General features: G+C 34.8%; 1 protein-coding gene across 5 annotated transcripts in view; it reads left to right on the top strand.

Annotated features, from left to right (window-relative positions):
* ZCWPW2 (zinc finger CW-type and PWWP domain containing 2) overlaps nucleotides 1-21,106 on the top strand; it is a 130,559-nt gene that overhangs the window by 41,010 nt on the left and 68,443 nt on the right. For all 5 annotated transcript variants that reach the window (XM_088798303.1, XM_088798302.1, XM_088798301.1 and 2 more), the window contains 2 exons: nucleotides 2,259-2,615; nucleotides 11,988-12,147. In XM_088798303.1, coding sequence (XP_088654429.1) covers nucleotides 2,329-2,615; nucleotides 11,988-12,147 — 447 coding nt within the window. In that variant the 5' untranslated portion in view covers nucleotides 2,259-2,328. The remainder of the gene's footprint in view (nucleotides 1-2,258; nucleotides 2,616-11,987; nucleotides 12,148-21,106) is intronic.

Genomic DNA, 21,106 nt, shown 5'->3' with positions numbered 1-21,106 from the left:
GGAAACAAAACATACTAAAATTGTGGTATTTTTACAAAATCAGTTCTAAGAGGGAAGATTATAATGGTAATTGTCACTAAATTAAGTAAAAAGAAACGTCTCAAACAATCTAATATTATACCAGAAAGAATTGGAAAAAGAGGAATTACTAAGCCTGAATTTAGTAGATGGAAGAAATAACAAAGATCAGAGCAGAAATAAATGAGAGACTAGAAAGATAATAAGAAAGATCAATGAAACTGAGTTGGTTTTTTGAAAAGATAAAATTGACACTTACTGCTTTCATTCAATATACATAGTCTTGGAAGTCCTAGCCAAAGCAATTAGGCAAGAAAAAGAAATAAAAGGCATCCATATCAGAAGGGAAGAAGTAAAATTGTCTCTGTTTGCAGAATATATGATCTTATATATGGAAAATGCTAGATTCCACCAGAAAATTGTTAAAACTAATAAATGAACTCAGTAAAGTTGCTGGGTACAAAATTACAAACAATAACAGTTGCATTTCTACACATCAACAAGGAACTATCTGAAAAAGAAATTAAGGAAACAGTTCCATTTACAATTGCATCAAAAATAATAAAATGCTTAGGAATAAACTTAACCAAAGAGGTGAAAGTTTGTACACTGAAAACTATCAAATCTTGATGAAAGAAATTAAAGATGCAAATAAATGGAAAGATATTCCATGTTCATGGATTGGAATACTCAATAATTAAAATGTCCATACCATCCAAAGCAATCTACAGTTTCAATGTAATCTCTATCAAAATTCCAATGGCTTTTTCTTTCTTTCTTTTTTTTTTTTTTTTTTTTTTTTTTTACAGAAATTGAAAAAAAAAAAGTCCTAAAATGTGTGTGGAATCATAAAAGTCCCTGAACAGCTAATGCAATCTTGAGCAAGGAGAGCAATGTTGGAGGCATTTTACTTCCTGATTTTAAACTACATTACAAAACTATATTAAAACAGTATGATATTGGCATAAAAATAGACACAGATCAGTGGAACAGAATAGATATCCCAAAAATAAGCCCACATATATATGATCAGATAATTTTTTACGAAGGCACCAAGAATACACATGGGGAAAACACAGCTTCTTCAATAAAGGGGATTGGAAAACTGGATAGCCACATGAAAAAGAACGAAATTGGATCCTTATCTTACACTATACACAAAACATCAACTCCAAATGGATTATAGACTTAAATATCAGATCCGAAACTGTAAACTGCTAGAAGAAAGCACAGGGGAAAAGTTCCTTGAGATTGGTCTTTCAGTGAATTTTTGAATGTGACATCAATAGCATAGGCAACAAAACCAGAAGTAGTCTAGTAGGACTGCATCAAATTGAACCATTTCTGCACAGCAAAGGAAACAAAACGAAAAGGCAGCCTATAGAATGGAGAAAATATTTGTAAACTATATATCCGATATAGGGTTAGTATCCAAGATATATAAGAATTTCTTACAACTAATAGCAAAACACCAAATAATCAAATTGAAAAGTGGGCAGAGGAGCTGAGCACACTGTTTTCCAAAGAAGACTTGTACATGGCCAGCAGATACATGAAAAGATCCTTAACATCACTATTCATCAGAGAACTGTACATCAAAACCATAGTTAGATATTACCTCATACCTGTTAAGGTGGCTATTATAAAAAAATTAAAAGATAATCATGGTGAGGATATGGAGAAATTGGAACCTTGTACACTGTTGTTGGGAATACAAAATGATGCAGCTGCTATAAAAAAAACAAAAAACACTATGGCATTTCTAAAAAAAAATAGAAATACCATATGATCCATCAATCCCACCTGTGGGTAATTATCCAAGAGAATTGAAATCAGGATCTCAAAGACATACTAGCGGCACTATTCACAATTGCCAAGATAGGGAAACAACCTAAGTGTCTGTCGATGGATGAATGGATAAAGAAAACATACAAAGGAATATTTTACAGACTTAAATAAGAAGAAAATTCTGCAATATGTGACAACACAGATGAACCTGGAGGACATTTTGCTAAGTGAAATAAGCCAGTCACAGAAAGACAAATACTGCATGATTCCATTTATGTGTGACATCTAAAAATCTTCTAATTTATATACTCAGAATGAAATGGTACTTTCCAGGCACAAGGGGAAGAACGAAATGGGGAGTTACCAATTAGCAGACATAATGTTTTATTTAAGCCAAATGAATAAGTTATACTCTTGAATCCTTATTTTTTTATTTTCCTCTTATTTTCCAGATGCAAAAGCATTTATGGAAAAAGAAATAAGTCGGATAGAAAGATAATCTTAGAATATTATAACACTACAATGGCTTCTTCAGTGGAAAACAACATGTATGTAAACAAAGTGTGGGTTCAATGTGAGAATGAAAGTTGTTTGAAATGGAGATTGTTGACAAGTGAGGACGCAGCCAGAATTGATCACAATGAACCATGGTATTGCATCATGAACACTGATTCAAGATATAATAAGTGCTCTATTTCTGAAGAAGACTTTCCTGAAGAGTCTCAGCTTCATCAAAGTGGATTTAAGATTGTCTATTCACAGCTACCTCTTGGAAGCCTGGTTTTGGTAAAATTACAGAATTGGCCAAAGTAAGTATTTTGTTATTGTTTTATAATAAATTATTGAGGTATAGTCTTGCTTTGTTTATGAATTTTTAAAACTTCAAAGAATCAAATTTTTCTCTATTGTCTAATTTTTTATTGTTTTCTGATCTCATCATTATTCTTTTGCTGATTTCTTTGGGTTAACTTCTTTTTCTAGTTTCTCAATTTGGAAACTTAGGTAACTGATTCAAATCTTTTATCCTCCTGATATAGGCAATTAAATCTATACATTTCTCTTTAAGCACTGCTTTAATTGTATCACAAATTTTAATATGTTGTGTTTTATTACCAGTTTGAAATGAGTAATAATTTTCTTTGTGATTTCATCTTTGAAATGAGTTATTAGAAGTATGTTTTTATATTACCAAATATTGGGGATTTTAAAATGTCTTATTGTTAATTGAGTTCTACTTCAAATCTATTGTAGTCAGTGTCATTGAATCTTATTTTATGGCCCGGAATGGCCAATCTTGAAAAGAATGTGTATTCTGTAATTGTTGTCTAGAAGCCTAAAAAATATACATTTTTAATCTTTGTACATTTACGGTTGTATAGCAAAATATTTCCCATTCTGATTTATTTTCCCAAGTATGCAATATGTATTTTCAATGGATATAGTTTCAAGTCTTCTTTATTTCAATTAAGTTTCTAAAAGTTATAAGCAGTTTTTCTGTTTTGTTGCTTTGATTTTCTTATTTTGGGACTCCTACTTATATTGGGACTCCTATATGATTTATGGGAGATCTTCTTTGACTATCTTTGGTATTACTTTTTCTTCAACTCTTTTCACCTTTAAAATTTAAATATTTTTCCCTTTCCATCTTTCGTTTTTCTGAAGGTACTACCAATTGAGCTTATTGTCTTTTGTGTTTTTTCCAGTTTAGTCTTTATTGAAAAATTTTAAAATTCTTTCATAAGTTTTCCCACCTCTCTCTTCAAACATTCATTTTCTACAATCACTTAATTTCTTTCAGTTTTTCTAATTCTAAATTATATTTTTTTCCTGACCTACATTTTAAAAATTTCTGTTAGCTCAGCTTGAAATCTCAGGTACAATGTTGATCTCTTTAAGGGTATGCCTCTCTGGCATGCTTTCATTTTTAATAGGGATATTAGCCATTTTTATCATAATAATTTTATATTAGATTCTGCTATTATCCCTTCTCATTGTATGCTTTTATATGAAAGGAGTTCCTATTTTTTGAGGAGAGAAAAGGAAGTCAGAATAGACTTTTTCAGTCTATTTTCTCTCTGTTGTTCATATTGGATAATTTCTATTGTTCTGTCTTTAAGTTTACTGATACTTTGTCATATTTATTTTCCTGTTGAGACTACCTGTTGAGCTTCTTATTTTGGTTATTATATTTCAGTTCTAAAATTTCCATTTGATTTTCTTTATCTCTTCCATTTACTTGCTATACTTTCTATTTATTTTTTTTCACTTTGGATCGTGTTTAAATCTGTTGTAGCAGGCCACTTTTGCTGCTGCTCTGGAGGGATATGAGGGTATCTCTTTGTTATGCCAGGTGAAAGAAGAAGTCCAGGTTCACCACTCAGCCTCTGCTCCCTCCTTGGGCAGGAGCGGTGCCTGTTACTGCTGGGCAGGGATATAAGCTCAGGTTCCTCACTCACCATGCTGACTGGGAGGGGCATCCTGTTACTGTTCCCCAGGTGACCTCCATGACACCAGGGGAGCGGGCCTTGTTAATGCTAGAAGGTGATAAAAAATCCCAGCTTCCCAGTAATCCCCTTCTGCCACAGCCTGAGCAGGGAGAGATTGGGTGCTTCATTACGGTTGGGTGGTTGAAGTTCAGGCTCACCCCTTGGCGTTTGCTGGTGCGGGTACGGATGGGGGGCATATTGTTTTCCTTGGTGTTTGGCTGGGATAAAGCACTTATTGTTTAAGTTTTCTATTTTGCTAGGCTGTCCCTCTCCTGGTTCTTTGATTAGTAAGTGAAGGCTTGATAGGAGCTTTTCGTTTGATTGCATCCGTTGGTGTTTTTGGGTTGTTGGCTTCTTCAGCACCCCAGCCTATGAGACATGAGGCATAAAGAAAGCTCAGGGAACTTCCTGCCGTGCCCTTCATGCCTCAGGTCCCAAGGCCTATCTGGTTTAGCTTCTTCTCTTCACTTTGTATTATCTCCTTATGTTTATTGGATATGTAATGCTAAGGATGTTTAGGTGTACTTAGTGGGAGGCATATACAAAATCGTCTACTTGGTCTTATCCTGAACTGGACTTTGAAGAATAGGTTTTTCATTTATAGCTTTTCCACATATTCCCTCCCCTGCCCCACACAACCGCACCTACCATCAACATCCCATTATCAGTGTGGTTCCTTGGTGATAATCTATGAACCAGCATTCACCCATCGTTGTCAAACGAGTCCATAGTTTCCATTAGGGTTCACTCTTTGTGTTGTACATTCCATGGGTTTTGACAACTGTAACAACTGTATAACAACATATATATGAATACATATCTATAAATACATATTTGTATATATAATGTATTCACCGTTGTAGTATCGTACAGTGTAGTTTTACTGGCCTAAGGATCCTGTGTTCCTCATATTCACGCACTACTCCTTGGCAACCATAGATTTTTTTTTTTCACTGTGCCTGGAGTTTTGCCTTTTCCAGAATGCCATATAGTTGGAATCATACAATACCTATCCTTTACAAATTGACTTCTTTCACTTAGTAATATGCATTTAAGTTTCCTCTATGTATTTTCATGATAGCTCATTTCTTTTAATCACTGAATAATATTTCGTTGCCTGTATATACCACAGTTTATATATCCATTTAACTGCCGAAGGAGATCTTGTTGCTTCCAAGTTTTGACAATTATGAATAAAGCTGCTAAAAACATCTATGTGCAGGTTTTTGTGTGCACGTATGTTTTTTTCTTTTGGTAAATAACAAGGAATGTGATTGCTGGATCCTATAGTAAGAGTATGTTTAGTTTTGTAAGAAACTTCCCAACTCTCCCGAAGTGGCTGTGCCATTTTGTATTCTCACCAGAAACGAGTGAGCGTTCCTGTTGTTCCACATCTTCACTGGCATTTGGTGTTGTCAGTGTTCTGGATTTTGGGCATTCTCAGAGGTGTGGAGTCCTATCCCATTGTTGTCTAATTTGCATTTCCTTGATGACATACAATGTGGAGCAGCTTTTCATATGCTTATTTGCCATCTGTTTGTCTTTTTTGGTGAAATGTCTCTTCAGATCTTTTGGCCATTTTTCTTAATCAAGTTGATCATTTTCTTGTTGTAGAGCTTAAGACGTCTTTGTGTATTTTGGATATCAGACTTTTCTCAGATGTGTCTTTTGCAAATATTTTTTCCCCGTCTGTGGCTTGTTTTTTCATTCTCTTGATTGTGCCTTTCCCAAAGCAGACATTTTTAATTTTAATAAATTGCAACTTATCCATTTTTTCTTTCATGGATGGTGCCTTTGATGTTGTATCCCCACTTGTATTTGTACCATCTCTTCCTTTTGTTCTTATTGATCCTGTCCCCTTCCATTTGGATTATACTCCCAGCAGTTTCTCCTCAGTGTGAGCTTTTGCTCTGAAAAGGAGCTTTGTTGGTTAGTTTTAAGTGTTCACAGGACCCAGACTGCGCCCACACTTGCAATTTTGTTATGGTCCCCCTCACAGTTTGGGCTGCTGTATTCAGTTTTACTTTCCAAAGAGTACTTCTTGTGGTTTTGAGGTTCTTATTTCACAAACACACCAGACCTCTGGTTGTCTTCCCCCTCCCACCCTATTCGCTCTCTCACACACACAGGTGCCAATAATATGTGAGTCTTATAACTGTCAGTAGTCTGTACCTGCCTGTTTTGGTGTTCATGTGGGTAGCTTGGCACTTAGTTTTGTTACAGATGTGTACCAGGTTTTGCCTTTGCTATTATAGTTGCTCTACCTGTGTTAGTGGGGAAATCAGGAGATCCTAACTCTTAACACCATTGCTGAAATCTTCCCAGAATCCCTTCCTATTTTATATTAAATTCTCCCACTTAACATTCTCAAAGCTGAGATATACTGGCTCATGTTACATTGTTTTCATTCATATCGAACTGTTCTCCATGAAGAATATAAGATGTTTGCTTTCATAGAGAGACTGTGATGGGATTATTCTAACACACACACACACACACACATACACACAAGAGACCTTCAAGTCATTATACCTCGATTTGTGTTCTTGCTTTATCATTTCCTGTTAGGAGCTGAATTGTGTTTCTCCAAAAGTCACATATTAAAGCTCTAACCTCAGAATGGAACTGTATTTGGAGTTAGGGCCTTTAAAGAGGTGATAAACTTAAAACAGGCCATTATGGTGGACCCTAATGCAATGTCACTGGTGTTCTAATAATAAGAAGAAATTTGGACACACAAAGAAAAATCAGGAATGCACAGAGCAAAGACCATATGAGGAAGATGGCAAGAAGGCAGCCATCTGCAAACCAAGGAGAGCCCTGAAGAGAAACCAACTCTGCTGACACATCGATCTTGGACTTCTCGCTTCCAAAACCGGGAGAAAATTAATTTCTGTTGTTTAAGCCACCCAGTCTGTGGTATTTTCCTAGGGCAGCCCTAGCACACTAATACATTTAATATCTTTGCAAATATGCAAATCACTCTTAGATTTGTACCTTTTGTTATTGAGGGTTTTTCTAGGGATCAAATGTGAAATGCTGTGTGTGTGTGTGTGTGTGTGTGTGTGTGTGTGTGTGTGTGTGTGTGTAATGAACAGGAACTAAATAGTTAGGTAAGAACAAATATTTTAAAATGCATGACTATGAACACTCATTTTATGAGGTTACGTATGAAGGTATTTGTAGTCCCATGTCATTTTTCACATCTAAAACACTTTGAAAGCAGAGAGTTTGTATTTTCTAATGGAATATTTGAAGTTCAATAACTTAATTCATGAAATGGATTTGTTTCTTGTTACTGTATCTGATACATTATGTTAGACGTTTGATTAGGAAATTCTTTTGCAGTGTTTTGCTTATAACTGAGGGTTAGGACTTGAAATACAAATGAAAGATGTTTGACATCAGTCCCTAAATTATCTCTAATCTGTGATTAGGATCATCCAACTGCCTGCACAGTATAGCTGCAACTACCTTCTTGCTTACTGGAAAATGGTAACGGTATAAACTGCAATAGTCAAATTTAAAGCTAGAATTGACCTACTAAAAGCACTCAAACATAATTTCCTTTTTTTTCTCCATTTTTTAAAAAATTCAAGTTTATTGGGTTGACAATGGTTTAAGTGTACAATTCTGTAATATCAAACATCATTTCTTAATTAAATAATATTATAGATGTTGCCGTTTCAAGTGGAAAGACCAGCTGCAGAGACACTTAGCTGTGTAGCATTGTCTGGGTCAATTCTCCTTGGCCTTACACCCAACTTTGAAGGCTGAGAAATACAATATTATCAACATCTCAGAGGTACTCTGTCTCATAAGTGTTGATCCTCTCTAATAAAGCTAAAGAGAGACTGCTACAGACTCTAGAAATGCCTATTTGATCTTTTATAATAAAAGCAAGTAATTGTCAAGAGAATAGCACTTTTTTGTCTATGGGCAAGCACTATGAAAAAATCAAATTGTAATTGTATTATTTACCTCCATGTTGTGAGATAGACACAGTTACATACTTATAAAAATACATATGTATCCTCTTGCCTTTGGATTGTTTCTGTGTGCTTGGGGGTGGGGATATCTGCATGTACTAAGAACAGGAAAACTATCTCCATAATGTTTAAAGAATCTTAATTTTTAAAAATTGCAAGTAGCATTGTATTCAGCTAGAACAAGCGTAGAAGTTAAAAGTAAGAAATAATGGTGCATGTATAATTTAGTATAGGAACATACATTGTCAAACAGAAACTAGGTTCTATTTAGGGTACTACCTTGGGCACACCGTGTTTCCCCAAAAATAAGACCTAGTCAGACAATCAGCTCTTGTCTGGGGCATCTTTTGGGGCAAATATTGGTCTTATAGTAAAATAAGACCAGGTCTTATATAATGTAATATAATATAATATAACACCCGGTCTTATTTTACTACAATATAAGACCTGGTCTTATATAATGTAATATAATATAGGACCGGGTCTTATATTATTTTTTGCTTCAAAAGATGCGTCAGAGCTGATTGTCTGGCTAGGTCTTATTTTTGTGGAAACACAGTATTTACACAGAATACAAAGCTTTCTCGTGAATCAGAAAATTAATTTATAGAAAATTTATTTGCATTCTAATATACTGTAGTAAAACTGTTAAGTAATAAAATATGCCTTTCAGTTAAACCAGTCGAGTGATACTTTTTAGATAGTAGTATATAAATTTATAAATTGAGATTTCTACTAGATACTTTCAGTATTATAGAATATTACGTGGTTACTTTTTATTTGCATTACTTTGCCTATGGAGTAATACTTATAATGTCTGTGTGTGTGAAATTTCTTCTTTCCAGTAGCCCCTGCTGTTAGAAGCAGCCCAGAGATTTCTTGGCAGATACAGTTGGTGGTGATTTCAGCTCATTCATTTTGTTTTCCACAGATTAGGAATGAATAAAATTTGCTCTCCTCTTAAACATCTAAGTCACAGTTTGATAATAACAGTCGTATACTTCTCATTGGTTATAAATAAATCCATGCTTAAGCTTCAATGTCTATTGATGGTAATAGCTATCATATTAAAAAATAATTTCCACTGGATAAGAAATGTATAGGACATCAGTTTCTTCACGATATATTTGCACTTCCCTTCAAGTTATTACTTGTCCTGTCCAAATGTCCCTTCCCCTTTAAAGGGGATTCTCATACCTGGTATCTATTTGACATTATTGTATTTGTACATTTTACCTCCTACCACCCACAGATTCTGAAATTGATCATACACTTTCCTTGTAATTCTGATACCCTTCCTTTGAGTTGCCTACTCTTATTCACCCTCTCCACCTTTAAGCCCCCAGACAACGCTTCAGAATTTCTCATCAATATGAGAGTGAAAAATTGGGAAGTAGAAGTGTACAATGCGCTACCATCATTGACAGTTTTGGAACTCAAATTGAGGTCAGAGTGAGGGCAAAAATGGACATCAGCTTTTTTCAATCAGCGAGTCAGAGAAGATGATGGATAGAGCAGCTGGAGGGAAGTAATCATGTTTTCTACATCTGTTGCCTCTGCTCAGCTTTTCCTACCATTAGGTACATTCCGTTTTAGCCGAGATGTGCAGATGAGGAGTCAGACAATTCCTTTGCACTGCCTGAAGAAATACAGTAGTACTCCAGTCATTTTGACATTTGAGAATACTTTTCATCATTCATCTTTAAATCAACATGCAATATTTTCTATAACATGTTTTAAATAATGAACATAATCTTTTTTCCTTTTATTGGCACCTAATTATTTTTAAGAGTCACCTCAATTTTTATTTATATGTCATGGGATAGTCATTTAAACAGAGTACTCTTGGACCCAGTATTGCATTAGTAATACTAACCATGAACTATTTTCATTAGTTTACATTGTGTGATTGATTCATGATCTGTAAACTTTTTTTAATAGTTGGCTGCGTTAGATACATTTCTGTATTTATGACTTCATAACTCTAATATCAGTTGCTAATATCAACAATCTGTAGTCCTCAAATCCAAACAATTTATAGATTTTTCTACTTTTGTGATTTTAGATTCTTTGTAGACTGCATGTTCCTTTAGGTTTTGAAATTATCTATATAATTTGTCTAGTTTTGAAATAATTACCTAAATGAGGCAAAAATGTTTTTGTCTCATTCTTTCAGTTATACCAGTTATCAACCCTATACGGTTGTATCATTTGCTAGGCCTGACGTAACAAAGTATCCCAGACTGCGTGGATGAAAAATAACAGAAATTTGTTTTCTCACAGTTCTGGGTGCTCAAAGTCTAAGTAAGACCAAGGTTTCGGCAAGGTTCATTTATTCTGAGGCCTTCTCCTAGCCTTGTAGATGGCTCTCTCTCCTTGTGTCTTCACACGGCCTTCCCTGTGTGCATGTCTGTGTCCTACTCTTCTCTTTTGGTAAGGAGACCAGTCATATTGGATCAAGGTCCACCTTTTAACTTAGTTACTTCCTTAAAGACGCTATTTCCAAATAGTCACGTTCTGAGGTACTACAGGTTAGAATTTCTACATGTGAATTGGGTGGTGTAGGGGGATACACAATTCAGTCTATAGTGACACTTTATATTTTAATTTGCAAAAAGAACCAAAAATGTGTAAAACATGTTTGTTTGAATTTTTTAACAGTATAGTGAGGAACCAAGGCCTAGTTAGTGAGGCCTCATTACCTGCTTGAAACCTCTTGTCTGTTAGAAGGCAAAACTAGAGTCTGTGTCTTCTGATTTGAACCTCACCATGTGTTCACTCTGCAGTGCTGCAGACTGAAGTAGAATTTGACAGTTGTACAGATTTTTGAATGTTTGGGTATATTAGATATGCATATTTTGGGTCATGATCTGTAAAAGTCAGTCATATTTCTCCTGTACATTACTTAGTCATAGCCTCCTGACCTTATTTACTGCCTTTTCTCCCTGCTTTATTCTCTGAAGAGTAGGTTAGAGTCGAGAAAGATTGCTAAAATTGTTAAAACTTAATTGCCAAAAGGAAAAATGAAGCATATCAAGTAATTTTTGGAGGTTCATGTCATGTAAAACACACCCCTAAAGATTTATTTTTAGTAAAGGATAAACTTTATTTCCAGCTTTGAACATTTTTAGCAATTTGGTCACCTGCCAGTGGAGCTTATAGAGGCAAAGGGACAACGTAGAACTGCTGAGTTCTATTTCTGCTTTGCCCATAGTAGTTAGAATGTCCAGTGTTATCACAGCCTGAGCCACCAGTATTCCTCTGGCAGCCCTGGTTCAGGAAGTGCCCGCTGTCTCCCAGCCTGTGAGTAGTCCTGTCAGTGGGTTAACATTTTAGTAATTAATCATTAGTTAGAATTGATTCAACCCTGCCATGAATCTGATGAATCTTTTTTCTCTTATCAGTACATAAATGTCTCTTACAGACCCTGGAGATCGCTCTTTTGTCTTATAATTCTTTTTCCTTGTATGTTATGTAGATCTTAAATCTGTGACTATTTCAAAGCTTTCTATATCTACCAACATACAACTGATTACTTGTATGAGATGAATATCCTACTTTTAAAAGATATAGGTATGAATGTTTAAGTTTTGTGAATAAGTTATTAAAATTGAAAGAACAAAGTTTGATATATGATTGTGACAGATGTATTGATGTCTGCCTTTTTTAAATCATCAAAATAATTAAAAATATTTTCTTTTGAAAGTTGGCCAGGGATACTTTGCCCTGATCCTTCTAAAGGGAAATACGTGACCTATGACCTGGATGGAAATGTTGAACAGTATCACATAGAATTCCTGGGTGATCCCCATTCAAGATCATGGATAAATGCAACATTTGTTGGGCATTATAGTATCACATTAAAGGTAGGTACAATAGCATCAAAACTTTGTTCCTGCATTCGTTTTTAATTGTAGCCTTTTTGTCTCAGATCCTAAAAGATATATAATTATTTACTTTTATATTTATATAAACAAAATAGTACGTACTCTTTGCTTAAACTCAAATATTTGTATTTTTAAAACAGTTTTTCAGAGGAAGTCTGGATATAAAAATAGCCGTGGAGTACTTTTAAATTTTATTTTTCTAATGGCAATATATTATAAATCAACTGAGGACTTTACATAATTGCCTTCTGAAATAATTTTAAGGTTATCACTTGGTAATTTTTTTAATTCTCTTGAGAAGGCTCTTAAGTTGTAGGCCTAGCTCACAGGGAAAATTAATTATGGAATGCAACCAGATTTTCAAATTTCAAACAGAATATTTCATTATACTAACTCCTTCAGTATCTTTTCGACTCTTTTTAAACTTTTAAGTCACACACTAAATTAATGAACAGACTGAACTCTTAGATTGATGAGAATAGGTACAATGGACCTTTTTCCATGGGTTTGGTTTAATCATATAAATTAATTCAATTACTTGTACGTATCTATATTCTAATATTAAAACTTTTCATCTGGAAAGCACACTTTCATTAGAAATCTGATGTCAGAAATGTGCATGCCTTTTATTCAATTTGGATGGTTTCTATTTTATAGTGAGAGGTATATATATTCAAATGTATAAGTGTATGTATATTTAAGATGTGCCATTAATCTACAGTGTAAGTAAATCTGTGGGAATTTTAGGTACTTTAAAATGGGCTTTTATTCTATCTTTGGCATAAACAGTATCTTTATTCTATTCTGGTTGAAAGCAGCTGGAAGGGAAGGCTGTTTTAGTAAAAATATGTAAGTGTGGAATTACATCACTTACATTCATTTCATGGTAGTTGTGAGCCATTCATCTTAATGTGCCACACCTCTCTGCTCTGACATTTTGAATGTGTTCTTTTGCTCTTCTGCTGCCAACCATGGAAGACAGGAAGGAGTGTTTTCCCTCCTATGCCCCCTCCCCTATTCTAAAGGATGGGGAACCCGTCCAGCTTCTCAAGAAGCAGACCTTAGAATCTTAGATACTTGACAATGTGATAAAGAGTGGGGTGTTCTTAAGAAATTTTGTTTAAATATAAGTAAAAAGTCAAAGTGTATTTTAAAATTGTCTGAACTAGTATTATTTACAGGATTTGAGTTCTGTTGGAATTAATTTGAGTAGTCTGGTATCGGTGAGCATACTGTTAATTCCTAGGATAAGGAAAACATCTGATGCAAAACAAAGCCAAACTCAAGAATCAGTAGCCATACATTTTTAACCTTTTGAAAGCATTACAGCAAACCGAGAAATTCTTGCAAAGACCAAGAATGTAGGGCTGCTTAAATTAAGCCTTCCCCTAATGAAAGGATGAGAGCAGAAAGTGTTTGTGTCCCCCACTTCCTTCCCCCACTTTCCCAACTCTCCAGGTGCTCTGGGTGGATAACTCCATGGGTGCCCACAGGCTCTGGGGCAGGCTCTCTCCTCTACTGTCATTCAGGGTACCTACCTACAGGCTCTCTTCTTGTCCCTTACCCTTTTCTTCTTGTCTCTTTCTTTACCTTTACGTGTTCTTTTGGTGATGGTATAGGGGTGCCTTCTTCTGTGGGTCTCTTCATTCAGGGCTGATATTTTAGTTCCCTTTTACCTCAGCTCAGTTGGCACGTGCCAGACTGTCTCACTGTGCTCTGATTCCATGCTTCTGCTCACTAAGGACATGCCAGGGAGGGAGACTAACAGATGATTGAGCCCTCCTTGTCCCAGTCTGCTCAAGAAACAGAAACCAAGGAGGTTGACTCAGGAAATATTGACAACCAAGATAGAAAAATGGTTTAAAATGATGCATATGAGAAATTGGTTGAAAATGGATAATTCCAAATTATGTATCCCCCAGGAACAGATGAGATTTTTCTGCCCTTGGAGACGGAGATAGTGTTGACTCCAACCTACGGTTCTATTGCCTACACTTCCAGGGATGTTATCCTTGTGGTCCTCTCTGCACTGCAGCTCCTAAATCCTCAAATGCTGTCCTACACTGTTCCACATCAGTCCGGATATTAAATCCACAAACGCTGCCCTCATAAAAAATCACTGACACAAAAAATAATATATAGTAGATAATGTAGACTTTCTTAAAGATTTTTTTTAGACGAGGTGGAGAAGGGATGCACATTGCACAAGTTGTCTGATCTCGTTCTCTAAAACTAGACAAAGAATGATAGGCATATATCACTGTTACTGGCTTACGCTTACTAAATCTTACTTCATACATTATTTCAACATCCTTTTCCCCTAATTTGTATAAGCTTAGTTTAACAAGTGAGTAAATAATATTGCAGAATTTTCACTGAATATGGACTGTATATATTTTACAGGATATGTTAAGGTGGGAGATAAATAAGCTCTCCTAGAAAGACATTATATGCATTTATGAGAAAATGAAATATTTTTAGTTTTAGATTATAAAAATTTTAACTCTTCTCTTTTAGTTCATGTTTGTCTATTTGTTTTTTGTTTTTTGAATAGTCAGTTCCCCCTGGTTGACATGTTTATGGGACCACTGACTTATTAATTTTATTGTTGAAAGCACCACAGAACTCTTTCACTGTCTATTCATATAGAAGGGTTTTTTTTTCCCAATAAATAAAACTACTCATAGATATACTGGGATGTACTTTAGAAAACAGTTGAAGGTAATATTTAGATTGCATATTTGTAATTTATTTTGGCTTATTCATAACATTTTGTTTTTTCATTTACTATAACATCAGTAACTGTAAAGAAAACTGAAGTCCCCCCCTCCTTTTTGAAGAAACTTTTATTCTCTTAAAAGTATATATTTAAAACACGTATTACTCTGTTAATTACTCTGAGAAAATAGACATGAACATGTGCTAGATGGCTGTTTTTTGAAGTGTAGATGCATGGAATACAATTCTTTTCCCATTGGCACAAATGTTTCTTTTGTATTTAATAGGTGTATGTCTGCAGAGCTCATCATTTGCAAGTTTATTTTTTAGCTTGATAGATTATTATTGCATGACTTATTTTAGCATTTCTTCAGCCTGGATGTGCATTAGACTGCTTTACAAAGCAATAACAACAAAAACATGGCAGTGCCTGGGCTCCATCTTACTGGATCAATTAAATCAGAATCTCTTGGAGTAGGGCCAGGCTTCAGCATTTTTCAGTTCCTCAGATGCATCTAATATGCAGCCCAGAGAGAGGACTGCTGACTAAGTTTTCTCCACTTGAGGAATCAGAGTTTTATTGGTTTTATCTCCATTGGTATAGTAGTATAACTTTGGTTATGACCTACTGTTTCCTGTTACTTTTCTTCTACTTCTTTTATTAATCTTTCAATTTTTTTTTTTTTTTTTTTTTGGCCTGGAAATTACGCTTGCTTCCACAGGTTCACATGTCTAACCCAATAGTTATCGATTTCATTGAACCCAGCTTTAATGTCATCCATGTCTTTTAACATTATACATAAGTTATAGATTTTGCTGACAAAGCTGATGTATAATTTGAACTTAAATATTATAGCTTGTTTAAGTTCATCTATCTTATAAGTTATATAGAGTCATTGTAGTTTTTCTTGGACACAAATAATGTACTCCAACCAGTGATGGCTTGGCCTACACTTTTCTATCTCGTTATAATACCAATAAAAAGTAAATAGTTCACTCCTAATACTGTGATGCTCCTATGATTTTTGGGCCCATGATATGAATGGATTTTTTTTTTTTAGCTATATATTTTAGGAGACTGCTTATTATTGTATATAGGATATACCTGTAGATATGCAACAATTTCTGTGGGTACCAAATGTCATTTGGGTATTTACCCATTGTGGTATGGAGTTGCCTGTTATTTTCCAGGGAGATAAAAAGGGAGCAATACCATATTGCTAAATTTGAGCCCTGCAATTGCTAGAATTCTCGTTCCTAACTGGGATAGTCATTAATACCGTTCAGAAAAATTGTCCAGTTTTCTGCTTTCCTGTTACAAAGTAGACTCACACATTTGATAACTCTTGTGGTGGGGTGGGGGGAGTGAGTTGTGAGTGAAAGTGATGAATGCCACCTCTTCGAGCATGCACCTGCATCCAGTACAACACCCTCAAGAGTTCTCTCTTTCTCTGTTGCACCGTGATCGATAATGTTTAAAATACTGGTTTGCTACTCTCTCAGCCTAGATCCCTAAGTGACTACTCTTAGCAAAGGCTTTCCTCCCAACCCCCCACCGACAAGTAACAGATATGCAGTGTGAAGAAGCTGTAGGTATTGTGGTAAGCCCCTGGGATTATTCTAATAGATACACTAATGATAAGACGGAAGCTGTCACAGTTCTTTGTAACCTGTATCTCTAGAAGGACCATTCCTGAAATTTCAGTACTCTTCAATATATGGCCAAATGACTGAAATCACATTACTCTAATTTCTCCAATCTATAAACAGAAATAACACAATTTATCCTATAGTAATTTATCAAATAAATTGATTTCTTTTCTACATGATGATAAACATATGAGTAGAAATTGCCAACTGATGATTGATACATTGAATATAAATTTGGTCTAGTAGATACCCTCCAACAAAGGGCTCTTATTTCAACATGCACTATGATGTTTCTAATAACTAGCCCACAAATAGCAATCATATATTGAGTCCCTGCCATAGACCAAGGATTGGGTAGATCCTTTTCATATAATATTTAAAGTTGCACAGCAACCCCTTGAAAAAAGGCATCACTATTTGACATATGGAAGAAACAGATCAGGCTATGTATCTAGCCCAAGGTCAATCAGCTGCTAAGTGCTGGGGCAGTGATTAGATGAAGATGTCTAATTCCAGAGTCCAAATACTCTTCTCTTTCTATACCTGTGCATCAGCAGGGGTCTAATCTATTGTTGAATTTTTTTCCCCCACATTTGCACCTATAAAAAATGAGGAAGACGTTCACCTTTTAATTCTAATATATATGTTGAAAGATGGCAATCTCTGGTAGACGCTCTTTATTTGCCACTTGATATTCCCCTTTAGAGGACTAGTGACCAAGCAGCACACTTGACTTTTACAAAATACATTTGCAGTAGTCATTTGACAGATGTATCGGGATTAACATCTATTTGAGCAAGTGTTTTGCTTCTCATATTCATTAGGATCCAAATTCTGGGAATGTGGTCTGTAATAAGGATTAGCACATTAGTTTACAGACTAGATCATCAGGCAACATTTGATCTTAGAGTAATGGAGTGAAACTGAATACAAATCTATTGTACCAGTTCTCTGGAAAACCACATTTGCAAATATATATGTACTCTTGCACCGTGTTCCTAACTGCCAAATAATCTGTATAGCTACCAAACTCTCAGTACATTTTTATCATGTGAATTCGATATTTGATATAAATTTTACTATAATTTTGGTATTATTAGATTAAGACTTTTTGTTTGTTTGCTTGTTCTCTTAACATCCTTTAGTTTTTGGCCTGGAGAAAGGTTAAGAGAATTAGAATGTGTTTCTGTAACTGTGACCTATCTGTGAATAATCTGGGAAGGAAACTTTTGTTGAAATGTATATTAGGAAAAGAATGAAGTTGTCATAGTGGTTAAAAAAGCAGTCTCTAGAGTCAGGTTCTTTGAGTTCGAAGGTTGGCTGTGTTATTTACTAGATGTTAGACCTCAGACAAGTCACTTACCCTTTGCAAATCGCACATACCTCGTCTTAAAATGGAGATTATAAAACCATGTTTCCCTGAAAATAAGACCTAACTGGAAAATAAACCCTAGCATGATTTTTCAGGATGACATCCTCTGAACATAAGGCCTAATGCGTCTTTTGGAACAAACCTTAATGTAAGACCTGGTCTTATTTTCGGGGAAACACGGTAGTATCAGCCTCATAAAGTTGTTGTAGGGGTTAACTGAGATAATATATGTAAAGCATTTAGCATAATGCTTGTCATATAGTAGGCTCTTAATAAACATAAGTTGATATTATTCACTGGAAATGCAGGTAAAAATATAGATAAATTATTTATTTATTTTCCCTAGAAACCTGTGTCTATAAGAGGGAGTACCAAAAACAATAAGGTGGAGAATTTTTTATTTTTTTTTTTTACTAAGATCATATGTGAAAATAACCTGATTTTGGTGTTTTTTAATCAACCAGCATTATGCTCCCAGAAGTTGAGAGAAGTAGAGCTAATGCATCATCTTAGCCTTTGATTGTTCAGTACATGACTGAAGAAGGCCATTGTTGCCATGCTTTTCTAGTTTAGGGTAAACAGAACTTTTGAAAGCAGGAGATAGGTTAGAGCCTTCTTAATCTGACTCCTTGGTGAATAAATAGTCCTCAATACAAGCAATGCCTCAAGAATACTTTGGATTTGTTTGATAGAATTGGGAAAGAGAATAGGAGATACTATCTTTTATGTTCTTGCAACTGAATGAAGCCAGTTTCTTTCCCTATCTCTATTCTGCTTTTTTGATTCACTCACATTTATATATGCTGACTTTGCTCCTTCGAATAAATTCTTCAATTCACCTCTGTCATCTCCCGGCTTCATCTCTTATGAATTTAGATAGCTGTGAACTTGTACTGAAAAGTCCAAATCCAAATAAGATGATCACCTTTACTCAGTTTATAAAAGATGGACCAAGTGGCTACCTTTCACATCATCAAATACATGAAAAATGTATAAAGTATCAACTGGGTTTCTCATATTGACTCTTCAGTGGAATAGCAATAATCTTTTCTAAGAAATCCCAATATATAGCTTTCTCAATTGTGTAGAAGTGCTTATTTTCTGTTAAAGAAACCAAAGTCAGATCATTGTTTTTAAGCCAAAATACAGGGCTCACTAAATTGCCTTCAGAGTTATACCCCTTATGAATAAGGCTGCCTTATAATGAGTCTCTTATATTGGGATTCTTAAATAAGTAAATAGATATAGAGTAACTTTTTGGTACATTCTTCCATTAGGGAATGGTGAAGTCCAAAACTCATAATCATATAACTGAAAAGTCTACAATTGACATGTTAACTTCTTTTTAATTTCCTTTCCTTTAATTCCCCCATAATATATATATATATATATATATATATATATATATATATATATTTTTTTTTTTTTTTTTTTTAAGTATCTTGTAGCCAAGGGCCAAGACCAGTCTATGACTCAGGCAAAACTCATTATCCCTAAACTCTAAACAATTCTGATTAAACTAACTTTGAAAATAAATTTCGGAATTACCACTTCCTTACCATTTTGGCTATCTCACAGGATTATGTACTGATTCTGTATCACATATTTAATTGTCCTCTTCTCCTACATCTCCCACCTGCTCTTATGATTCTATCATTGAAAAGAATCCGAGCATCTGTCTGTAATAAACAGTTGTTTTGCCACGACTGTTTTTCCATCAAAAACAAGCAAATGTGGTGTAGAAAATAGCAGCCAGGTATGCTAACTTTCTTTTAGGTTCAGGTCTTGATATCTATTTGTACTGTTGCTTAAAATTCTTTAAGCCAATCCTGACTTTTTAAAGGCTCAGGACAAATGAGCACATGCTTATTTTCATGGCGGAATTTAATCCGTTCTCCCAGTTCTATTTAATGTCTCCAGTTATAGCAAGCAGCCGGGCTAGAGCAGTGGGAGATGGCAGCACTTTAGATAAGCACAGACCTTAAAAATTATCTGTTGACATAGTGCTCATTTGCTTCCTGCTCTTTATTTCATCAATATATTACAAATACTTCACTGTCATTTTACATAGCAATATTTATAACTGCTTTCTTACTATAGATTTAATGAAATATTCAGTTACGCAAAATAAAGATTCTACAACTTGAAATTAGAATAAGCTGTACACAATAAATAACTATGATTTTAGTTTTTGATTCTTTTTAAAAATATAATAAACTATATATAACATATAAATTACCATTTCAACCCTATATTCAGTAGTGATTTAAGTTTTTAACTACTGATCAATAATTCTAGAAAAAAGTTTTTCCTAAGCAATGTAAATATGACCTGATACAGAAAATGCCAGACGGTAATTTCCTATCATTTTCAACATAATTGATTTCTTATGATATGGGCTACGAGCTCTTCATAACACCATACTTGAAATTTGTGCAACAGAATTACCTTATAGTGAAATAACCTTTTTCAGGCAAACTTCATTTTATTGCATTTTGCTTTATTACACTTTTCAGATATTGTGTATTTTTACCAATTGAAACGTCCAGACTCCATTTTTCCAACAGCATTTGCTCACTTCATGTCTCTGTGTCACATTTTGGTAATTATTATTATTTCAATATTTCAAACTTTTATTATTATTATTATTGCTATGGTGATCTGTGATTAGTGATCTTTGATGTTACTATTGTAATTGTTTTGGGGTATCATGAACCACAAATGTGTGTGTTCTGACTACTCCACCAATCAGCTATTCCACTGTCTCTCTCCTTCTCCTCACACCTCCCAATTCCCATGGACACAATATTGAAATTAGGCCAATTAATAATCCTGCAATGTCCTCTAAGTGTTCAAGTGACAGGAAGAGTCACAGGTCTCTCACTTTAAATCAAAAGCTAGAAATGATTAAGCTTAGGGAGGAAGGCATATTGAAAGCTGAGACAGGCTGAAAGCTAAGCCTCCAGCACCAGTTAGCCAAGTTGTAAATGCAAAAGAAAAGTTCTTGAAGGAAATTAAAAGTGCTGCTTCAGTGAATATATGGATGATAAGAAAGTGCTGCCTTCTTGCTGCTGTGAAGAAAGTTTCAGTGGTCTGGATAGAAGATCAAACTAGCCACAACATTCCCTTAAGCCAAAGCCTAATCTAGAGCAAGACCCTCTCTTCAATTGTATGAAGGCTGAGAGAGGTGAGTAAGCT

The sequence above is a fragment of the Rhinolophus sinicus genome, chromosome 5, assembly GCF_057876585.1.
Source record: "Rhinolophus sinicus isolate RSI-liver-muscle chromosome 5, RSI-T2T, whole genome shotgun sequence".
NCBI lineage: Eukaryota > Metazoa > Chordata > Mammalia > Chiroptera > Rhinolophidae > Rhinolophus > Rhinolophus sinicus.
This window is presented reverse-complemented; position numbering and strand designations above follow the sequence as displayed.